This window comes from Phymastichus coffea, unplaced genomic scaffold (genome assembly GCF_024137745.1).
Source record: "Phymastichus coffea isolate CEN01 unplaced genomic scaffold, Cenicafe_Pcof_1.1 PCOF00113, whole genome shotgun sequence".
Lineage (NCBI taxonomy): Eukaryota > Metazoa > Arthropoda > Insecta > Hymenoptera > Eulophidae > Phymastichus > Phymastichus coffea.
In genome coordinates, this window is record NW_026706924.1 from 236,845 (window position 1) to 258,621 (window position 21,777).

General features: G+C 37.8%; 1 protein-coding gene across 3 annotated transcripts in view; it reads left to right on the forward strand.

Annotated features, from left to right (window-relative positions):
• Window positions 1-21,777, forward strand: part of LOC131670674 (synaptotagmin-7) — a 154,004-nt gene that overhangs the window by 49,343 nt on the left and 82,884 nt on the right. For all 3 annotated transcript variants that reach the window (XM_058946459.1, XM_058946461.1, XM_058946458.1), the window contains one exon: window positions 1,972-2,201. In XM_058946459.1, the coding sequence (XP_058802442.1) occupies window positions 1,978-2,201 (224 nt within the window). In that variant the 5' untranslated portion in view covers window positions 1,972-1,977. The remainder of the gene's footprint in view (window positions 1-1,971; window positions 2,202-21,777) is intronic.

Genomic DNA, 21,777 nt, shown 5'->3' on the forward strand with positions numbered 1-21,777 from the left:
AAAGACAAATTCCTGTCAAACATCGCCATTATCGTGCAGTACGTGCAGCACAAATAAATGCTTCGATATTGTAATTCCATAAAGCCGCATTGTTCTACAAAGGAAAATGGCAAAAGAAATCCAGTTAAAGCTTACAAATAAACATCGATATATGTACGACAGGTGTTTTGTTTGTGTGTATCTGGTGAATGTTGACCCAGTATTTTTCAGAATTGCTCGTGTTCCCATTGAAAAACAGGTCGAGATGTTTTATACTCATCACCATTTGAAGTGAACTTCAATCCATTTGCTTTAAAAATTTATATGCTGTGAATTACTATATTAATCCCTCCCCTGTTCGTGGGCGTGTTGATGCGTCATTGCCTGTTGAATAAATAATATTTGAGTAATTACGTCCGTTAACACGAATTGCTGGCATTAGATGAGTCACTCGTATGAATGAATAACTATTTGACGCTATTTTTGAGAGTGAGAAATTCATTCTCGTGTGTTCAAGTGCTCTGTCGTCCAACGTTAGAATTTCGATTGGAATTTGGAATGTTCCAGCCGCAATGAATACGCATGACGGCGCGATAGAAACTCTTTCTCGACACCCTGCCGCAAACAATCCACGTCTTTCGCTTTGGCAAGTTCACGAACGTAAGTTTCACTTTATCTCGGAAAACATTCACTCAGACATCGGTATAATTTATACCATCGTTCAGGGACACCTCTCAAGAAACATGTATTTCACCATCCTCGCATTCCTGTAGACCAAATTACGGAGGACAGATGAAGTTTGCCACGCAAATGTCACAACCGGCTACTTTGCATTATAAGTGGAGGGAAAGGCAAGTTTTATTTAACTTTGTCAGCTTTATCCTTCTTCAAAGTTGGACGGAGTTTTAATTAGAAGCTCATTTATCGAGGGAGCATTTGTCGCATATTTCTGCTTTTTCTGCATTCTCTTTTCAACGTTTCTGCGGATGACAATTTTGGAAGGATAAATATTTTTCATCGGGTCTAATTCTTAATTATTTACCGCGATCTTGGAAATTGTGCGCTTCGCAGGCCATTGAATTCTTATTTAGTCAGCTTTTATGCAGAGTATCTGGTAACCTTTAGAGATATGCCCTCTCAGCAGAAAAGAAATATAACAACGAAAGCTTAAGTTGTTTAGTGAAGTGACAACGTTAATGGAATCATGAAGAATAAAGAATTCATAGAAAGAAAGAAGGAAATTGATATTAACTTAGCACTATCTTCGAGTTCTCAATTGTATGCGGTTACATGTACCCGTGCATAAATCTGATTCTTTTCTTTCATTGTTCATGCGGTTCATGAGGAATATCAATAATGTGGATATTCCCATATATAGTTAAAAATTGCACGGTTTCTCAGAGACATAAGTAGTAAATTAGAGTTTTCTACGAAATGGTGTTTCGCCCACGCACGCCAACGTCGCTACCTTTTGAATACAAATTCATAACGACTTCTGAAAAAGAACGCGAAAATTGTTAATTAAGATACTCGATTTCTCAAGAAATTAATTGAGCACTTATAAAACTTGGTAATTTCCTTTACTCTTACATACCCAACCCCGAAGGGATACACAACCTGTAACGAAACTAACGACGTATGTTGTTTTTGCTCACGCACCCGTGTGAAAAGTCAATTTGAGTTTTTACAGTTTCAACTATAACTTAGCCCACGCAATCGAGGCTTTCATTTATTCAAGACAAGATATGGGGATGAGTTCAAATATATCCTTGTTTGATCAAACAGCTGCGAGATTAAAATATTTATATAATAGGAGCAGCTGTTGACATAATAATTTTGATTCGAGTCAAGGTAATAAATATCTTTCAATCACGTCGAAGCTTCTTGGTCATGTTAAAAATTGCCAAACAAAGGACTTGTCATGTCATCGAACCTTTTATTACGAAAGAAATGCAAAGAAAGTAATCCTCTTAATTCTTTTCGTCTTCGCAGGAGGGAATGGAACGAAGGGACATGATCCTAACTGCTGTGTTCGGTACTCTCGGCGCTCTAGTGGTGCTTCTGGGAATAGGCTTAGCAGTAAGGCTGTACCTCCGTTCTAAGCGCTTGAAGCAACGTGAAGCTGACGTGGAGGAGCGACGCATCAGTGCTGACGCACCACAACCCAAGAAGAATGGGTTCTTGAATCTGAAAACTCCACTCATCAGTACCAAGGCACTCGGGTAAGTGCTGCTCGCTCGACTCCTTCGCTTCCTTTCGCTTGTAACGGCCACTTGCGGTGCGTGGCGCTCAGCTAATAGAGGCGCGAGATCGCCCAGCGCGGTTATTCATGCAGGGCCGATGAGATATCAACAATACAGGCAACGGTTTACTTGCTCGTTGATTAGAAGCCTTCGTCGCACTGTCACTCGTGCCCGCGCGCGAAGGTGGCACACATCGACAATTCGTTGGAGTACTGGGCAGTACTGGAGTATATAAAAACTTCTATTCTATTCTATTCTCACTCGCTTGCTTTGACGTCACTTGCTTGCTTGCCTGCTCGCTGCTATTTATGGAAGCTCTGTTAATTTTGATAAAAATGTTATTAATATACACGGAGGACGGGCGAGAAAAAGCCGTATAATGCTAATGGAATAATAATAGTCGTAATGTGTTTTAATAGACGAGAGTGCATTTCGACATCTGCAAAGCTTCGCACGTAGCACGCATATATAGCACCTACATAAAGCTTTTATTGTCGTCTATACACGTATTTCACACACATACAAGGCTGAAAATCAGCGATGTTCATTAACGATGACGACTGAATACTAATCATACTATGGCAAAATACATCAAAGCTTTGGTCTAGATAATTACATATCGTCAAGAACTCTAATTTTACGGCATAATGCATCCTCTTTGTTATTTAGCCCAGGGGTTAACAAGACTACTAGCTCTTGCTCTTCGTTATGACAATGGAGCTCCCAAAATGGAGAGAAGTACACACCCTTTTTTGTCTCAGCTTTATTTGCGAACAAAACAGATGCAGGTAGGAGCAACAAGGTGAAAACCACTGCACGCCGGTACAGCACCTGCGTCAGCTCGATTTGCGTCACGCGTGCAGCGTGTGGACATGTCTCGTGAGTCTATCCTGCCATCCAAGTAATTGTTCCGAACTCGCGTAAGCTCGCCTGGTAAATTTTCTCCGAACTCACGTTGGGAATCGAGTTTCTGCTTTACCGACGGATGCTCACAAACAAAATCCGCTTTATTGATGTTATTCCGGTAGAGCGTTGATTCTTTCCACTGCGAGCTCGCTTTTAGTTTTCAGGGCCGTCGTTACGTGGAGTTTGCGTTGAGCTTTCTGTACGCGTGCCGGACTTTATCGACCCCGCGACCGCGACGAAGCATCGTCGCGCGCGCTTCTGCGTTTGTTACTCAAAGAGGCTACTGTTTATGTTACGTCGGTTGTATTTGCAGCACCACCCACAGCTATCTTTCAAACTTCACTTCCGAATGCTCTATAGATGACGAGTTTACGATCTCTTTGTGAGATAATGGCTCGCGTTATATTGGGATGTGATGTAAATGAAAATGTACGATAACAAACAGTATTTAGTTCAAAGGGTAAGGTGCCAAAAGAAAAAGAAAATTTGGTTAGTAGCCTGACAAATTTATATTAGGAGAAAATATGAGATAGAGCTTTTTATAATTATAGAAATTTCCTGTGGAATTTGGAAATATCTTATAAAAACCAAACTTTCTATCATCAGAGTTATGTGCATTTTTCCATCACGGGTACAGGAAAAAAAAACTGACAAAGGCAAACATTAAGCAATGAACTTATCAAAATTCAAAGCAAAAAGTGATGGATAGTAAAGGCAATACACGTCGAAAACATGATAAAAGTTTTTTCGTGTTAGCGACTTGAACAATGTTGAGTGATGACATTTATCGATGCGATAAACATTTTTGTTCCCTCCGTCTAATTTTGAAGACTCCCATCTATAACCATTGAGAAATGCACTCACTTAAGAACTCTTGTTCATTGTGTCCTTGAAAGATGATGGAAGAAAGTTTCGGCTGGAAGAAAGTTTTTTGTTCTGGCCGAAAAAAAATTGCTGTCTAAAAATCAGAGAGCATTGATGAATTACCAGTTGCAAAATAGCCTTTCGACGAAGAAAGAAAGAGAAGAAAACTTCACGAAGAGCCATTAGGTGGAGACTAGAGAGGCAGAAGAGTGGCTTCTAATTGAAAAATGACGAAAATATCGTTTAGCTCTCTCTCTCTCTCTCTCTCTCTCTCTCTCTCTCTCTCTCTCTCTCTCTCTCTCTCTCTCTCTCTCTCTCTCTCTCTCTCTCTCTCTCTCTCTCTCTCTCTCTCTCTCTCTCTCTTTATCCAGTCTTGTCGTTTTGAGAAATAGAAGTACTGCCAAAGTTCTTACAGGTGATTAACGAACGTTTATTACAATGATCTCGGTATTGCGAAGGTCACGAAGGGATAAAAATCAGCGCCTCTCTTATCTTGACAACAGGTAGCGAAAATGATAGCGAAAAAAGAAAATATTTTATAGGTAAACGAGACGATGATAAGTCGTCGTTGATCTATGCGAGCTGTGGTGACTCTTCACTTGCAGACGACAAAAACACCCGTGCTCTTCTTTTTAGCGATTTGTACGCAGAAAAGCGGAAAAGTACTTAACTTCTCGGGAATTATCCTATTTTCAGCAGAATTAAATCTGTTCTTTTTTATCTTTTTATGTCCTGCTTTTCTACCTCGAACTTCTTAGAAAATACTCGACATAGCATTGTCCGCGGTAAATAATAATGAAAAAAAAAGATGCCACGAGTGATTGCGCGCGACGTTGTGTGCGATCACGTGTGTGCGGTTGAGCGGCGCGACGGGGCCGAGGACGGTGTAAAAAGTTGCTACTGAATTGACGCATCCTCGTGACCGCCAGCATCCAGTGGATGCTGCTGTTGCGTTATATAGTCCCTCGAGAGTGCGTGTGTCAGCAGTTAATGTTTCAGCTAAAATGATGCTTAATAGGGCCGCGGCTATTATACAAATTTTCTTTAAGATGAGTGACTACTTCAGATTAATCGCTTTTTCTTTTTCTTCCCGAGCTTGTCGACAATTTGTTATGCTAATGTCGTATTGATAGATGTTTTTCTAGACTACCTTTTTTTTTAGAATGTGTAGATATTTCAAAGTCGATTTATAATTGTTGTTATTATTTTGTTGAATATACATATATATTACACGAATTTAATACTTATGGCTGACATTAAATTAATGTTTATCGATGAACTTTAACAACGCATTTTAAATGCCGGAATGGTTATTCAACAAGCACATTCTGTATATACCCAATTTATACAAGCCGAATTAGTGAAATCGACCAATCATTTTTCGATTCTTGTTCCCTGTAAATATTTTGAAATAAATACAGCATACACCGGAATATCGACTAAATTATTTTTGTCTATCGACAGAATCATCTCGTAAGTATAATGAAATTGGCATTGAATAAAAGAGAAAAATCAATTTTACGAATATAATCTGGTTCTTAAATGATTAACAATCTTCCTCCCTTTCGCGGGTAACAAATAGTCATTTGGAGCTTCTCACACTAAAAGAGAAAGAGACCCAAAGCTTTAAAGTAACCCAGGTTTATCTTCACTACCATACGGGACCATAATACCTGAACTCGTATACCGGAAACGTCGGGTGGCGTTGATCCGCAACAGCTCCACCCACGAGAATACAGCGAAAATAAAAGAAGGGCGGCTTATTTATCATCGACGCCTCATTTCTTTGGCGAATAATTTTCGGAAATAAAAGACAGGTCCTGGATTCGCTGATTTATGCGGCCTCGCTGCTGCCGTCGCTATCAAAGAGAACGACTAATACGATGGCACATGACTCAACTTTACGACGTTGTTTTGTCAGCGTGCAGACTGTATCGAATCGATTTTTTTTATTTCTTTTCATTTGGCCGCACGACAAACGAGAGCCTGCGAGCGCTAGATCAATTGGCGTGATTACGAGCGCTAAAGCATAATAGCTTTGACTGACGATCCATCAAAATTCAGCCAGTCCTCTCTCTCTCTCTCTCTCTCTCTCTCTTCGTGGCGTTTATTGGTTAGTCATAAATACGAATAAACCCGATAAGTACGTAAACGTGTTTAGCCGTGAATGTGGTATTACGTATAATATTGATCGATTGTCGTAATCCTTGAAATTGAAATTGCAAGTATTCTCTCGCGGTGCGAATAATATTTCAAGTAGGTTGACGAAGTGTCGAGGATTATACGAAGCTTTTGTTGAGAAGTTCGTGTGCCCAGAAGTTCAACTCTCTTCGATTACAGCCGTCTCCAAACTCGTACGCTTGAGAATACTCTAGAGCTTTAGGGTTGTTACAAGCTTGGAGAGCACCAAGTTGAAGATCATCTTACTGAATCGCAAAGTTCAGAGAATAGTTTTTTTTTTAGAATAAAAGCTGTTACCCTCGCAGATTCTTTTATAACTGTGACAGTCTTGCAATGAAAAACTGAAAATGACTTTTGCTGTAAGAGAGTAAATATTAAAAAGTTTATTGCCAAAATGACAGTGAATTTGAACGTACAGAAACTTTATATTTTACCAAATTTTTTTTAATTTAAAATGTTCTTTAGTTGTATAGTAATAATGTAAAGATCTATTTTTCTATAATTTAAATTATGATAAAATATTTGAAATTAGCCAGCTTTTTCTTGAAGAGAATATTCAACATGAAATGTAGAAATCAAATGATATACAGAGGTAAAAGTTTTATTTGAGTCAGGCATATACCCATCTCAGCACATAATTTTTAAGTTAAAATTCGTCTTAATTTGTCCCAAGTTCAATAAATGAACAAACGTTATAATGCAATTATCAAATGGAAAATGTAAATTTATGTATATTAGCTGAAGCTTATCACTTAATACATCGTGGTCGTCTCCACTACTATGTAACCTAAAAATCGAAGCGAGCCTAGCGAGAAAGGTATCGTCGAAGAAAAAAACTATGCATATTCAAGAGGTCGCCTGGGGCAACTTGTTATGTCCGCGACGGACGATGCCGATGCAACTTTTAAAAGGGTGACGGAGTGAAATTCAAAGACAGCGCCACGGACAGAAACTGAATTGCCAAAGCCTTCTAGCTCGCTCTTCGTCTCCTTCCGTATTTTTAGAATAAACGCTCTCCTTTATTTTTTTCGTAATAGGAGCGGGTTGCGAGTTTGGTAAAATATGCAAACTTACACGTCGATGAACTAATATTACAACTGCAATAGCTTTGTTATTCTAGTAGCGTAGCATTCTTGAATTGCAATGCATAACAACTTTTTATTCTCGAACTGGCTATTCGTGTCAGAAAATACAAATTGACTTTTAAAAACAGCGCGCAAAAAGCAGCTCGATTTCTCCCCCTGATTACAAGCTTTCATGTGCAGTCAAGTATATTTCGAATATTAAAACAAAAACAAAGCTTAAATAAAAAAAAACTCGTTCCTCTTGTAAACCACATCATATTCATCTGGAATAACAACAGCGATTTGGCTGTCGTAGCATTATTATGAAGTTGTCATCGGTTTTCCAGTGTGTACGCGCACTCAAAAGAGCGTGTGAAGGATACATATCGATTGGCTCTTCTCTCTCTCTCTCTCTCTCTCTCTCTCTCTCTCTCTCTCTCTCTCTCTCTCTTTCTCTGCGTATATTCACATTTACGCATATATATGTCTGCGCGCACGTTCTCATACTTGTGGTGGTTCCGCGCGATGAATCGATACCTAGCTCTTCGTTTTTTTTTTGCTCATCTGCATCTCACCAATTTTTACGCTTTTTTCTTTTTTTATTTTTCTTCGCTGAGAATGATAAATGTCTTTCATGTGGTTTTTTAGTCATAGCGAAAAAAAAGAATGATTTTTTAATTGTTCACGGTTATGTGATTGAAAAATACGCAAACAATTTAGCGTATTCAATCTCAAATTCTATTATTTCGGGTTGGGATCTTTATGAAAATACCTTAAAGGCATATTTTCTTTTCTTTTATTTGGATCAATCTGGCTGTGCTTTTGGTCAACGAAAGAGCCAAGCAAAGAAGCCTTGAGAAAAAGCGTGCAGTGCGTCGAATCATGAAAAAAGTTAAATGTTGAAATGAAATTGTCCTTTCATGAAGATGTTATTTCGTGAAACGATCTTTTTCAGTTTATCGCGACTTTTATATAATCTGACGTCGTGAGCCGCCTGTCTAGAGAAAAAAAGAGTCTTTTAAAGCTGCAATATTTGTTCTTAATTTCAAATATATTAAAATTCTTTTGCGTTTGGGTCAACCTAACTACACACACACACACACACACACACACACACACACACACACACACACACACACACACACACACACACAATACAGAAATGAAAAGCTTCAATAAATTCTCAATATTAACTTTACTATCGCGCGATGTGATAAAAATGAGTATAATAAAACGACGAGTGCTCTATACATGCACACATGAAGTTCATTTGCAAACGAAATATGATTTCTTTACAATTTCTTGAGCGTCGTTCTTGGCGGGCAGATAGCTTTGTCGAATTGACCAGATCTATCTTCCGCCAAAGGCAACTTTCTTGAGTGTTGCATTTTAATTGGCCGAACGACGTAGAAGAAGTAGGAAAAGTAGGGAGTGGGCAAGTGTGATTGTCAGTTGAGCTGTTATTAACGAATTTCTGCTTGACAAGGCTATGATTTTTTTGTCTTTCTTCGAAAATATGCAATCGTTACTCTCACATTGAGGGAGGAATCACTGAAGGGTCGAAAGTATTTTTACGACGGTTGACTGAACGAACTCTCGCTTAAAGAGATCCTTCATTTGATATGGATAAAACCTAATAAAAAAGATTGTTTGAACTTTGATCATACTGTTGCGACAGTTCGTAAAAATATCGTACTAACGTTGGAATTTAATATCAACTGTTTTTCGCTTCACCTCTGCGTTATTTTGCCATGACAGTTCGTAAATACAAGTATGTATCTGACTGTCCGGCTATCAAAATTTTCGGCAGCTGCAAGCACAGAAGTGAAGATAGAGAAAGAAAACGGAAGTAATAAGGGAGTTAATTGAAAAAGTTTTGTGAGTTTTTTAATTGACAGCATACAGCCACTTGATAGAGAACCTAAGGAGAGTAATTCTATTTTGACTTTCTCTATCTTTCGCGCATCTTTGTCGTTATGTTGCAGCTCCTCGAGAACCTGATTTAATTTTCATATTCTGTCTCGACGCGACGATATGGTCTTCACTCAAGCCTTTATACTCGGACTCGATGTTATAGCTGGAAGTTGTACGTAGAGAAAATTATTAGGTTACGCTAATGAATCTAGACGGTTACTCGAAAGATGTATGATTTTAATTTGAAATAGATACTGGAGCGATATTTATTTTTTTCAAAATATAACTCATAATACTCGTTATATTATTCAAGACTATAGTGTTTGTTGAACAGAATAGGGTAATCACAAAAAGTACCCTTTGCTTTTTTAAGCTGAAAACACATATTATTTTGTACGAAACTTTCCAGACATCTCGCGACAATATAGAACATTAAAAATACATAATAATAAATGTCCGAATTAATTTTTTTATTAATTACAATAGTCGTAAACCAAGAAAAGATTCGATAAAACCCATTGCGATAACAATAAAATTTTGAAAAAATGTGCAATTAGAGTGGTTCGCACGCGGGAAGAGGACAACTGCGCGTCGCGAGCCTATATACATGCAATGGAATCTCAGCGTCGTCGGAATTCGTCGAGAATGCGGCAGCCATTTGCGCGCACGGAGATAATATCGTGGTGGCAGCACGGGCTTGATTAAGCCTCTCTTTAATATCTCGTGCGCGCCGGCATTGGCCGACCGAGGAGAAATTCTGTTTACTGCCGTCGGGTTCTCTCTTTTCTGAACTTGACCTCCTTTTTCTTTTTCAACGCGACGCACGTATGGACATTTGTGATTAATGGCTGGGACTTTTCTCGTCTGATAGTACTATGTACCATCGCGCGGATAACTGCAAATTTCGAATACTCTTTGCTGGGGTGCAGGCGATAGGAAGCGTTACTGAAGTGTAATTTGTTGATATGCGATGATTTATGCCCTATTTTTTTTCTTAAGATTATTGAGTGAGGTTGGATTGGTAAAATAAAAATTATTACTCTGTCTTATGTAAAGTTTTATTTTCCAAAACACTTTTTCAATCTTAATCTAGACTTCTCTTTTTAGATATCTTTTCCTGTATTTATATACACCGTCAAACAATTTATGTCGTTAAAGATATTTAAAATTCAATAAATATCGACTCCACAAATTCAATCACAGTATTTCCCCAAAGAAAATGAACGTCGATACGTTGCAGAAAAATCGTTTAACAGTATTACTTCAATTTAAAAAAATATAACATGCAACTCGTTGCAAAAAATAGTTTGAATAGATGACCCCGAACATGATTAAATGTTTACTATTCCGGAAAAAAGACCAATAAATAATGCTACTCGTTCGAATGGTACCAATTCGCTTGTGGGTACAAAAAAGCAGGCCAACGCGAAAGAGAAGTTTCCATCCCGAATAATTCCGATTAAACGAGTGACCTGTCCTGCGCTGATAATTTAATGTTCCTTGCTCCAGGCGTGAACTCTTTGGGCGCTCGTGTACGTGTAGACGTCGAAGGACTTCTTAGATTTTCAATGCGAGGTCGTTCTCCATTTGGATTCGCGATCAGTAGTTTCGTTGTCTCTTCTTCTACTATTTTCTTCGTGTTTTCAAATAAAAACAGCGCATGGGTGCATATCTATTCGTAGCGTATGCGTAGAGCGTCAGTGCATTATTTATGTCGAGACATCGACGATAGCGAGAGTTACACATATATCGCCGCGAGCGAGTTTTTTCTCAGCGAGAGAACTGAACACGGATGCACGGCACACGGAGCTTTTTCGCAGTGAGTGCGTTCGAATAGAGTACAACGAACATACAGAGTCGAGGATTTATTTTTCGCTGCTACGATTTGAATTGATGATGATTTGATCCTTTTTTTTTTAAATGGCAAATTGTTTGTGTGAAAGGGTGAAATCGATGACTTTTTGTTTCAAATTAAAATAAGAATATTTTTACAATGAAAAAATTAGTTTGTAGATCAAGGATTGTATTTTATTTTTTCGATTCAATGAATATTTTTAGAATGATTTACTAAAACAACAATATATCTCCGTAATATTTGGCAATCGATAATGTTTATACTTTGAAAAAAATCTACGGCTCAGGAAAATATTTTCAAAACACATTTTCACCCACGCAAACTTGTTTCCTCAATGCCCGTTCAAAAATATATCGACAGTTTGAAATTCACGTCTCCGGACGAAAAAAACGAAATCCAGCCATACTTCTTACCGAGAACCTGGCGAAATAAGCCTAATCCGGTGAATAACTCACGATACGTCCACGACCCCACCTCCTCCAAAATATATCGCTGTATAGATATTACTTGTCCCTTAAAACACCTTTGGAAGATTAACTTTCTCGAGCCCGATAGACCTTCATCAGCGGTAAAACGTTTCACTGTCAGTCGACGCTCGGAAAAGCCGACATTATGCCCGGAGACATAAATATGCCAACTGATCTAACGATAGATCAAGCGAGGCTTTTTCTTTCTGTGATGTGCATTTATTTTTTTTTCTTTTTTATCTTTTCTTTCATCAGATATGGTTTACAGTAAGACTTCACACCCTGGTTTACAAGACCGAAATTATAGTGTGATTAGTTTTGTTGATGAGGTTGGTTATCTAGATTTGATGTTGTTTGTGGTAATAGTTACTGGATATTTTCGATCAACTCTAAAAGTAACGATGACTAGAATTTACACTCCAATGCACACTATTATATATTCATAATTTTTAAAAGATTTTAGAGGATACTTTATTATTTATCTACGTTGAAACAGTGTAAAAGCAAATAATCAGAAAAGTTATCATAAAAAACTTATTAAATTGCGAGTACAAATCTGTATTCGAAATTGGTAATAACTTGTAACTTAATGTAATAAAATTAAATGATTCATAATATATCCTTAATCAGAAAATTCAATTACGTATTGTCTAGACCGGATATCAGCCGCCTAGTGGTAATAATTTGAATAAGAGCTGGAATTGAGAATTATATGAAAATTGTATGCAATATTTTTCAAATAAATAAATGATGGTATTATATGTACTGGATACTTCTACGTAATTAATATACACGTTTCGTATATTCCAGTTCTGCATTATTCAGATACATTTCAGAGCTACGTTCAACAACAATTTCAAATTTTGGCGTTTTTACTTCGAACAAATGCAACTTATAATCATAAACACATCCGAGGAACGGTTCATAAATTACAATCTTTTAGTGATTTACGTTTAGAAAGTTGATAAATGAAATTTAAAAAATACCTTCTTTAATTTTCCATTCAAGTCTAATCGAAGCCTCGCATCGCATCGATCCTTTAAACACACGCACGGAGTAGTTTCCCGTGTCAAAAAAAAGTCTCTTCTGGAAGAGGAAGAAAAAGACGCACGTCGTCGTCCTCATCGAGTCTGTCTTTTCTTCGCGTGATTTACGCTTCAAGCGTTTTCCTCAGCAATGGAGGGGTGTGAAAATTGGGCTTGAGGAATGTTTATTTATGCGCGAAAGGTTAATAACTTCGCGCACTACATTATGTTCGAGGGTGCCGGAAAATTTTTTTTTTATTATCCTTTCAGAGGCCAACTTTGGTAATGAAGCTTAATTTGCGCATGAGCTTCGACGTGAAAGCACTTGGCTTCGTTGTTACGATTAGTTCTTCCAATTAAGCACTCGAGAACTCCTATCTCATTTTTTTTTAGATCATGGCTTTGTTAATTACTACACTTTAACATCCCGTACTTAGGATAAAAGGCTGAAAAAAAGAAGCGTTAGGAATCGAAGTAACAGGCCCTTATTACTTTTTTAAATTCGAGACAGCTGCGCTGGCAAACAGATTTATGACGACCCCTTAAAATTATGCGAAACGACCGTGCTTTGTAAAGTTTCAATGGTTCGCACAAGTAGAAAATAAGTCTTGTTACTATCAGTCTCTTACTGCGGAGAGAAAGTGTTACGGTACATTACCATACTTGGCGAGCAGTCACGTTTTCCAAGCGTCGCGTGCAAAAAATTTTCATTGTCGTAACAAAATATGCTGACGATTCTGCGAACCCTTACTACGAAACTTTTTTATTATTTCAAGACAATTCTCGCCTGGTAATGTACTTTGTCCCTGCTATAATCTTGATTCATACGTTCTACACGGATACAGAAAAAAATTGCGAAATTTTTTTTGTTTATAACTAACGTCATTAGATGAATCTACGCAGTCTGAAGGATTTTTTTCTCGTTTGGTACATACTGCTGCATAGCCTGCATGAAATATTTAGATAAACGAGATTGTAATGTAGGTCGCGTTTTCTTTTTTTGATAAAATTAATATCAGGCATAACGCGTCGCAGTTGCATCTATCATCACGAAGAAATTTGTTTGTTCAACGTATAGACTGCACTCAATTGTAATCTATAAAGTTCAAAAAGACAGATTGGCTTTCAGGGAAGTTTCTAGATCATTAGTTCCGTTAGAAATAGATCTTCTAGTTTCAGCGGGCATAAGAAATCTTCGCAAACTATTCAGCAGCAAGTCGAATCTCTCGGCAAGAAGCTCAACTTTTTCCACATAGCGCGAATCGGCGTTAACGTCAGAGCATTGAAATTCATTCGATCTGGTTTTCCGCTCTCGAAAATCTTTTTCTGCGCGAGCTTTAATCAATCAACGTGGAAAGTGCACGTGTCTCGAACGCACATCGTAGAAAACACATTCAGCAGCAGCTTAACAATCTCGTTACCCGTAGAAATTGTAAGAATGATGAATGCCCGTCTCGCGCGCTTTCGACAAAAAGCTTCGCTAATGCAACTCTCCTGCTGCTGAGTCCTTTACTAATTCCTCGTGAAGGTGGCATATGAGCGAAGGTATTTACTTCTGTACTTGATGAGTTTTCCTTCGTGTTCTTGTTTCAGCAAGCAGCTATAAGAAAATTGGACGGGGAAAAATCAATTGCGTGAGTAATTGAATTGTTTGGCGTTGAAGTTTTTCGTGGCGGCGTCATTCTCCGATTATAATAAATTAAATTACAAAGTCAAGTTGTATGTTAATTAAAAAGCTCTGCCTGAGACATATGTATCGTAATTCTCACGACGGTTTTAAAGCGACGAGATGACGACATGTAAATGACACATTTAAATATTCGCACAGCAGTAGTAGAAGCCATACATATTTAAACTATTATTTGCATCAGTAAGTGTAGTTTACACTGGAATTTACATCCAAGCGAGATGTTTCTTGAAGAGATATTCAACCTCTCTTTTGCAAAAATTAACAATGAAAATTTTGGAAAAATTCGAAAATCAAAAGCCGATTAATTAACAGAGAGAGAGAGAGAAAGATGGCGAGCTTGTTCGATAAATTTTAGTTTCTGGCAACGGAAACATTTGTTTCTTGCCAAGAGACATTACGTTCAACGTTTATTGCACAATTGAAGTCAATATAACGCTGTGAAAAAGAGAGAGAGAGAGAATAGTGTCGAAAGTCATTTGGGCGATAATGAATAACCTTCTACGATGCTAATCGAAGAAAATTAGTGTCACGCCGACGTAAAATTCATTATTACTTAATCAATCACTGTACACAGCTGAATGTATGCAATTTGATGAGCAGCTAATTAGTCACCCGCTATGTTGTCCTTGTTTTCTCTCTACTTTCTTCTTTTCTCTTGCTCGACAGTCATCTATTTGTTATCGGTTTGTGTTTGATGAGACGGGGATTTTCCTCGAAGCCTATCTACGTCGCACGAGCAAGGAAATTTTTTTCTTTTAGAGAGTGACTCGCAGGTTTCTCTCGTTTGTTCGAACTCAATTAGTTAGGTATTCTGTCTGACTGATGTGACAGATTGAATTGTCATTTTTGCATTTAATGATTATTTTTGTGTTTTCGTTTGGTATGATCGCTACGTCCGATGTTATTGAGTGTTTAAATCTTTAAATCGCTTTTGAATGTATTATCTCAAGACAACGATAATGTTTAACTTGGAAATACTTGTATGAGTTAAAAAGAGAAATCTTTATTTTATATTTCATTCAACTATTCATTTATATAAGAAATGAATAAATTTAAAATAACGTAAAAGTGTAACAAACGATAGAATTGAAATAAACAGATAGCATTGAAGTTCTGAAAGCTTTCAATAAGTCCAGTGAAAAGATTTATGTAGAAGTAATTTATGATTGAAACAACATTTTACAGTAAATTTCAGGCAGCTTAAAAACTAAGCGACAAAAAAAATAAAAATTAAAAATTTTTTCAACGGAACAGTTAAGTACAATAAATTACCCATTTAAGAAAACGTTGACAATAACGCGTAGGAGCGGCGGGGGAGGATGGAGTAAGGTACTTTCAACCGCGAATTCACGAACTAAATTAAGGAGAAAAAGTAGGATTGTAAGAGAGATTAAAGCGTTCAATATTTTTTCATCACAGTGCCGTCCTTACTCGCGTCCAGTCGTCGTTGGAAGTGTTTAGCGATAAAACTTTCAATCCTCCTCATGCACTACTATTGCTACACGGCGAAACAAAGAGAAATGTTTGGACGCCTACATGTACCAGTACGGTGGTGGAGACAGTGGGCGCTGCCAGCTAACTTTCGTTGCATTTTTCCTCGTTGCTGCCCGGGAAAATCGAGACGACACGCCAGATAAAAGCACACCCAGTTCGATCTTTCTCTCTCTGACCTGTTTTTAGCTCGTACGTGTGTGTATTTTGAATGCCGAGGGAGTTTCTTTCCATCGCTGGATTTCATTTTTTTATTTCCATCTGTTTCTTCGAATTTTTTTCTCGAGTGATCACGCTTACCATCGAAAAAAATCGAAGAGTTTTCAGTAGAATAGATTGAGTTTGATCAGACACGCGTAAAAAGTTGTCCAAACGATCTTTTATCGCATTCAATTCTGCATCAAGGAACGCCGCGCTTTATAATTTTGTTTACATTATACGCCCGACGTGGGATGTTTGCATCGCTGGCATAAATGAAAGAACAAGACGGAAAATAAACATTAGTTCTAAGCGAACGGAAGAAAAATCAAGAGAAAAAGGCGAGTAAAAAGCCGTAGCTGTGGAGGGAAAAGCGAGTTCGTTAACCGACTAAGCTGATAATAAACGTTTGCTGCTTGGCACGTCAACTGATTTACACTTGGCAATCCTCCGCTGAATGCAGCTATCAAATTTTCGTAAAATATTATTTATTCGGTTATAAAAAAGATATAAACGAAGAGCAGAAATTTAGCGTTAGATTTTCGTGATAAGAATTTTAATTTGATTGTATCCTTTGTTGTAGAGAGAGAGAGAGAGAGAGAGAGAGAGAGAGAGAGGAAAGGAGATAGTAATCAAACTAATTAATCCAAGAGTGTATTCACGTTGAAAAACACGTGGGATTGTTAAAAGAACAGAGAAAGAATCCAATAACTACTGGTGGATAAAGCAAACAAGCTCTGTTATCGATGTGGTGCCGATTATTTGCTCGCTTGACCTCTCTTTTTATTTTATTCCTCCTTGGGAAACCATTGTTGCCATCGAGGTAAATAATGAGTCCGTCGATTCTTCAGTCTCGGCTTTGTCTCGTTTTCGACATTATCGCAAGAAGTTTTTAGCCGCTAGCGAGTAAATGAGGATGGATTGAGTGAATGTGGCATCGTTTGCCTTTGTGTCCGATTGCACCATTGAATTTTTTTTATTTCACTATCTCTCTCTCTCTCTCTCTCTCTCTCTCTCTCTCTCTCTCTTCTTTTATTCGCAATGAAAGAATCCAATATTACGTGGTTTTGGAATGCGACGGAGCAAGATATATTTTTCTCTAATTATCACGCCTTTCCATATTATTACAAAAAATGATAGCGCCGAGAAAATCAAATTATTATCTTCGCACGTTTTATCTTGTGCTTTGCTTTTCTAGCCTTCAAGGCTTTTTTTGTTCATCGGAATTATCGGATTTCCCAGTCTGAATCAAGTTACATTCTGAGTTATGAGATTCATTGCTACGCAAATAAAATTGTAACCGTAACATGACGTGCCCAAGTCGATATATCAGACGAAAATATGATATCCTTTTTTAAATGATAAAGCTTGAAGGATTTTCTTCGTCTCACTATAAAGTCTGACAGAATAACAATTTTCGATAAATGAATAATATGTGATATCTGATATTGTAAACGTAATGTCAACTTGATATTTGTTAATAAGAAAAAGTTACTTGGGCTTTTCGCAAAATATTTCTGCAACATAAAATTATTAGCCAGTAATAATCTATTTACGCGATGAATTTTTCAATAAGAACTGCAAGTAATAAAACATATGTAAATTAAAACGAAGGGATTCATTGAACGTGTATCCCGCTGAATCCTCAGCAAAAACACGAATCAAATCCCACAATAGGAAAAGGTAACGTAAAGCTTCGCAGCGCTTAATCGTCGTTAGTTGGTCGCCGCAGTTGGTCGAAACTCGCGCCGTGGCCAGAGTACACCCTGGTGGGGACTTAACAGGAAAATTCGGTCGGTAAATTATTGAAGTGCGTTAATTCACGCTTGACCAGTTAGCAAGAATCGCCGTGGCGACGCCAAGTCAATTTGGCCGCAGCGGCGGGGTAGCGGGAGCTGTCCCTTTGTGGTAGCTTGTCCACGTGAGCTGCCCGTGTGCTTACAGCGAGAGCTCGAAACGAGCTTAAAAGCGATTTTGAAGCTGAATTTCCTGCGGGTTTGATTACGGCAACTGCCGCGACAACCAAATGCGCCGCTTGTTTGCGATAATTTGATGGGGTTTCTATGGTAACGAGGTTAGCTCCGCTGCAATTCCGATCTTTAGGACAAAAGGTCGTTCAATACGCGTCGTTCTGATTCCATTGCAATTTGAATGTCCCTTTTTAGGTTTTCTTTTTTCATTAGATGATTATACGAATTTATTTAAGACTGCTTTGAATAACAACTCTTTCGCTTTCTTAAGAAACACATATACCGAAATATAAATCTCATTTTTCGATATCGAAGGTTGTGTAAAAGAATTGCATTATTCAAAAGTATCGTATATTCTTTAAAATTTTATTGTACTGGATTTTTATACAACTCGTAACAGCAATTCCAATCGTCCAATAGGTAAATCGAAATAAAAGAATAGTTTAACTGAAGTTATCTGTAAGTAACTAAAGAAAGCTGCTCCAAGCTAATTTAGAATGTAAATATTTAAAGCGTCTATACCCGAAAATACCACTTGACTTTTGCCGTCCGTGCTCCTGCATCTCACACATACGTACACATAGAGTCTTCTTTAACAAAAGACTTTGAGCAGTCAATTGATCGATCCAGCGGTATGCACTCGAGAGGGAGAGAGGCAAAAGTCTCTTCATCGTATAGGTGCTTCAGGTGTTGGAAGCGGTGTTGGAACTTCAACCTCGAGTACCAATTCGTTTCCAGACTACTGACAACTTTCTTATTCGTCTTTGCGTAATTTTCCAGATCAACGGCCCTTCCACCGACGGACATGGTAATGGGCTTTTAATGGCCGTGTTTTCCAGCTGTCTGATTTATATGTTCGCTTTTTGCACGCCTCGTTTGATAGAATTTTTATTGGCTGATTGTGGGCAGCAGCGTCAGCACTCCCGGTATAATCGGATTTCCACGGAAGCTATTTCCAACGAGATTGTGATTAGATCACATTTTGACTTCTTTATCTACATATCGATCTTCGTCAGTGAGCGTAACGAGCAACAAAAATGCTCACGCATTGCGCTTGCAGCATGTTGTGCGGCGTGATATCAACAAATAAATTATGAAAAGGATTCTTCTACGTACGCGTATCACGCGCATATTTTCGCCCAAAGTGACAAAACCAACAGCTCACAAAGTGTTTTCTCTCGACAATATTATAATTACGAATAAACTGCGCATATGCATTTCTACTCTTTAATTAAAATATTAAGCGTAGCTATCGGCCGCTTAGTAGTAATAAAACGTACAGTAGTCGACAATGCAACCATTGCAGCACACACGCTAAGGTAAAAATAATGTCTTCCGTGCAACGCATACAAAAGAGGAAAAAAATAATAGATGAGCAATGCATGCCACGAGGAAAAACGAATATAGTAGCGTGTGACCTGCCTGCCTGTAAAGCTTTTGACGCCCAACGAATGTTTTATCAGCCGGCGGATATGCACTGTAGGTTATGTGCGTGTGTCTCAGTTGTATTTTATGAGACACATACAGACGCTCCTGACACTCTGTATCACTTCTTCTTCTTCTTTTTGATTAACTTTCATTGAGTTTGACTCGTAGTACTTTTCTCAAACGGGTGAAAAAGTTTGATAGTCTCTGTCAGTTGTAAAACTTCGGAAGTCGAATAAAAAAAAAGCGATCGGCAAAGTAGTTTCTTTGATACTGCAAGCTAGCGACGTAACATATTGTTTGTTGAGAAAGCTGCATGTCTCAGCCAATTAAAATTCAGGGTGAGGTATATACGCGAAGTTCATATACGCGCGCGCGCGCGCGAGGTACAAGAGAGTACGTGTCTGTATGTGTATATGTGCTTTGGCTCTTGTATGCACGAGCATTCGTTGGAAATAATGCGCTCGTCGTTTTCTTCGAGTTGTGCGGTGATAATGGTGTCACTTCTTTCACTGAAATTTATATGCTCCCTGTCTCAGGGCTGTTCATTCGCGAGAAAACTTGTAACCCAAGTGATTTACTGGCGTAAATGCATTAGACTTATTTATACCGTGAAATTTATGAGTCTCGTACGATATAAGGACTTTAGTATGAAGATTATGGCTTTTTATTCGAATTCGGTTGTTACATCAACGAATAATTTTTTAAAGCGCTTTATAATTTCGAAAACAATCGATGCATCTTTCTTATTTTTAACCGCGAGAAAAGTGTAAATAACAAAATAGAGCATTTCAAAGTTTTATTTCTGCGTTATATTGATCGCTTATTTTTCCTTTCCAATTGGTTTTTAAATAATGAAAAATGGAGTGATTGAAAAATCTTTGAACCGGAAATCGCAACGCAAAAATGATTGCAAGCTAACATTGAAGAAAAGGAGGTCGTAAAAACATCTTCAATCATTTCTAATCAGCCGCAATCGCACAAAGTTAGGTGCAAAGCAGCTCATGACAAATTGATTGTCGGCCGTGCAACTAAAATGCACTTGCGTGTTGAAGAAACAGTCTTCTTTTTTATGAAAGTGAAACGCACCACTGCCGCGCAATGTAATTTCGTGAGACTAACAAGATGGACAACTGACACTTTTCATAAAATTCGAATGATATTGTGTTACGCAAATTTGCATTCATGGAGCGCTCTAAATTATTTCGACTACTCTCTGGCAGCATTGTTGTGGATTAACGACTACCGTTAAGCTTTATTGGCTTGACGTACCGTGTTTCTTGTGCGATTTTTTTTCGCCTGTCAGACGAAATAATATTTGACTCTTTTATCACAGGAGTATACGATAGATTGAAAATGAATTGAAGCATTTGATAGTCAAGGTAATGAGATAAGACCTTTCCTGGACAATGCAATCATCATCCTGAGGATATCTAAAGGATTCTAGTCTTGGATTCGAAATTTTTTGCCTCTGGTGTCAAATATTTTTTCGGGATCTTTGACGATTCTCTCCTCTTTCTTATCTTGCTCTCAATGTTTTTTCTTTTTTCGACTTTTATTCTTCTATCTTCCATTTGGGTCTACTTTGAAGTTTTATTTAAAATAATGCTAAAATGTTCTTTTGTTAAATGTTAATCTTCTCGGACTTTTATCGAATTTTCGAAAAATCAAAAGAGTTAATCCTCTGTGTTTCATTTGTTGTACATGTCCTACTTTCTCACGTCCATCGTTATTTCTCTCTGCTGTATAAATATACTTACGTTTTTTCAAACGCATCCGCGAGCTTTCAACTCAGTGATTTACTAATTAACTTACATGTGTACTTTCATATCTCGAGTAGAATCAATAAGCAAAATAGTAAGATCTAATCATACCATCCATTTTTCTATAGACATTTAATGAAAAGAGAATAACTATTGAATAAATGTTGACTCTGCATTTCCATATCAAATTCTTTGTCGCAAAAAATGATTATTCTAGCGTACGATAACAATGAAGAGCTCCATTTTTATAAAACGATTGATCAGAAAAAATTTTAAAAGTCTTCAAACCGTTCGACTCTCCAACTAAAAAGATCGATCAGAAGAGGAAAAAATCAGTATTCCAACACGACTTCCTCAAATCTTACTAAAATTGCCACTACGGCAGACAAAAAAGTCACACATCAATATGCTTTCAACAATATCGTAGCCATCGCCCCATCATATACCGACGAAAGAAGAAAAGAAATTCAGCGAACAAAACACACGACAACCATCCTCTCGACCTCCATTCGTTCGCATGAAAAGTAACGAGCGTCGACGACGGCGATGAGGACGCACACGTTGCCCGCAGGCACATCCGTTTTGTCGTCTTCTCTTTTTTTCTCGGGCCTTGAGGGCCTTGAAAAGGGAAACATTATACAGCTTTGGATACTGGAGGTATATCGAGACCTTGAGTGTTGGCTTTTGTATTTCGCATATATATAGTAAAGAGTGAGGCAGAGAGAGAAAGAGAGAGACAGAC